Source organism: Vigna angularis, chromosome 3 (genome assembly GCF_016808095.1).
Source record: "Vigna angularis cultivar LongXiaoDou No.4 chromosome 3, ASM1680809v1, whole genome shotgun sequence".
In the NCBI taxonomy this organism is placed as follows: Eukaryota; Viridiplantae; Streptophyta; class Magnoliopsida; order Fabales; family Fabaceae; genus Vigna; species Vigna angularis.
The window spans coordinates 15,974,855-15,977,291 of NC_068972.1; the positions used below are offsets into that span (position 1 = coordinate 15,974,855).

The following is a 2,437-nucleotide window of genomic DNA, read 5'->3' on the forward strand; positions in this document are numbered from 1 at the left end:
TTATTATTATCATATTCAAACCACATACTTGTTGTTGGTTAATCTTTCATTTCGCTTTATTAGTCAAACTAAACTCATACTTAAACTTCCCACCCCCCCTCAAATTAATTATACACCAAATAAATCAATATTCACCAATGTTAATATCAAACCCCTCAATCTATTTCTTTCAAAATTATTCTTCAAAACCAATTCATATCTATAACTTTTTTAGTAAATAAAAGTATACACCTTATTTGTTATTTCAAGTAAAAGATAGAAATATATTTTTCAAAATTAAATATATTTTTAATCTCTAAATTTAGATATAAAATTAAAATTCAAAATTTTATATACCTAGTCTTAAATTTTCAAAATAAATAAATATATTCATTTTAATTTAATATTAACTTTTTTTTTGTGTTAAACGTTGTTATTTTAAATTGATATTCGAACTCAAACATAATGTAAACAATAAATATTGACATCTAAAACAAGTTAACACCATTAAATTAAAATTATTATATTTATTTATTTTTAAAACTTAAAAATAAAACTAAATCAAAATTTGTAACCTATAAATTTTAATTTCACATTTAAATTTAAAAACTAAAATGATATTTAATCCTAACCTTTTATTTTATAATATTGAAAGGCTGGTTCTATTGTTAAAAAAAAGGGGGAAAGGAAAGAGTAGGGCAATAAATGTGAGTAACTGAAGGACGCGTGGTTCCCCGTGACTTGAACTCCTTTTATACTCTTTCTCTTCTTCTATTTTCTTCCCCCACTTGGCTTCCAACACCATCGACTTCTTCTTCACGGTTTCGTTCAAATTCTTCTTATCTTTTCATCTCAATCGACAAATCATTCGGTTGCAATTATCTATGGAGTCTTTTGAGCCCAACGTAGATTCAAGTAATTCAGAAACGTTGCGAGAATCTAATCAAAAGAAGCGCAGGAAAATCGGAGACCACGCCGCCGATCACAATTCCGCCAACGCTGTCCCTTGGAGATCCGAGGCGGAGCAACGGATCTACTCTCGCCGCCTCGTCGAGGCTCTCCGCCGGACTCCATCATCGGTTGCCAGGCCTGCGGCCGCCGGCCAGGTCCACGAGACCGCAGACCGAATTCTCGCCGCCACCGCCAGAGGCCGAACGCGGTGGAGTCGCGCGATTCTCGGCCGGTGGAGGAAGCTCCGCACGCAGCACAAGAAGGCGAAGAAGACATCGTCCACCGGATTGAAGAGAACGAGGATCAACAGCGGAGAGAGGAGGAACCGGTTACCGGCTGTGCAGAAGAAAGCGCGCGTTCTCAGCCGGTTGGTTCCCGGTTGCCGGAAGGTCTCGTTCCCAAACCTTCTGGAAGAAGCCACGGACTATATCTCCGCCTTGGAGATGCAAGTGCGAACCATGACGGCTCTAGCAGAATTACTCTCCGGCGGTGCTCCGGCTGGTATAGACGGTGGCGCGTTGAGTTGACCGCCCGCGTTGGTTACAACGCCTAGGCTATATTGCGCCAGGTGTTTCTTATTTTTTTTGTTTTATTTTTTTAATTATATCGTTTTTAATGGTTTCCAGATTCATGTATTTTTATCGTGTACACTGTACATGCCATTTGCTTATTCCTCCTTCTTTCGAGTTCCACTATCCTCTCCACCTTCCATTTTTTTTTAATTTCTTTTATTCTTTCATATTTAATTGAATGTCAACATGCTACCTACTTTTATTCTTTTTTTAACCACTTCCTTCATAAATGAACAACTCGTTTATGCATATTTATCTGGAAAAATAAATAAAATGTCACTTCAAATTATCGTTTGGAAATAACATTTAAGTCCATATTATTATTTGTCCTTCTCAAATTTCTATCGAACTTTTTAATTCATCGTGAATGCTTCTAAAGAGTGGTTGTGAAATTGTGAAGTCTATCGTAGGAAGATATCGAGCTTTTTAGTTTATTTTTACAGTTTTTTATGTCTAGTTAAATCTAACTAGAAAGGAAATTCTGTACAGTGCACTTGATTTTTTAAGCTCGTAAAAATATCTCCGCCTACTATTTCATGGTTTATTACAAAATTAAAAAGAACAAAACATAATTTAAGTTTAAAAAAAATAAGAAAAGCAAATCACGCTATTAATTTCATCCATGGTCATTTGCAGCCTTTTGTCGTTTGAATTTGAACATCATTAGAAGGCTTCACCTCTCGTTTATCACAGCTAATACCTCACTTTTATCGGGATTTGATTTGCGTACAAGGTATCAACTCAGATAATTGCAATTACATTCCGTGTAACAATAGGAATTTTCATTTATGCTTGAAAAGTGAAAAAAATGAAAAGCTAATGAAAGCAATACAAAAATTGATCCCATGTGATTAGGCCCAACTTCGTATTCAGCTTTATAGGTAAGCAAATTAGCTTTAGGTAATCTTCAATTATTTTTTAAGGTTTTCTTTGTC

General features: G+C 35.2%; 1 protein-coding gene across 1 annotated transcript; it reads left to right on the forward strand.

Annotated features, from left to right (window-relative positions):
- The first annotated feature begins 671 nt into the window (after nucleotides 1-671).
- Nucleotides 672-1,716, forward strand: LOC108325343 (transcription factor bHLH149). Its single transcript, XM_017558403.2, has one exon. It carries the CDS (start codon nucleotides 864-866, stop codon nucleotides 1,455-1,457), a length of 594 nt encoding a protein of 197 aa, XP_017413892.1. The 5' UTR covers nucleotides 672-863; the 3' UTR covers nucleotides 1,458-1,716.
- Nucleotides 1,717-2,437: the final 721 nt, after the last annotated feature.

What these genes read in the sequence shown, in the direction of transcription:
- LOC108325343 (XM_017558403.2), top strand. Translation starts at nt 864, where the DNA reads ATGGAGTCTTTTGAGCCCAACGTAGATTCAAGTAATTCAGAAACGTTG.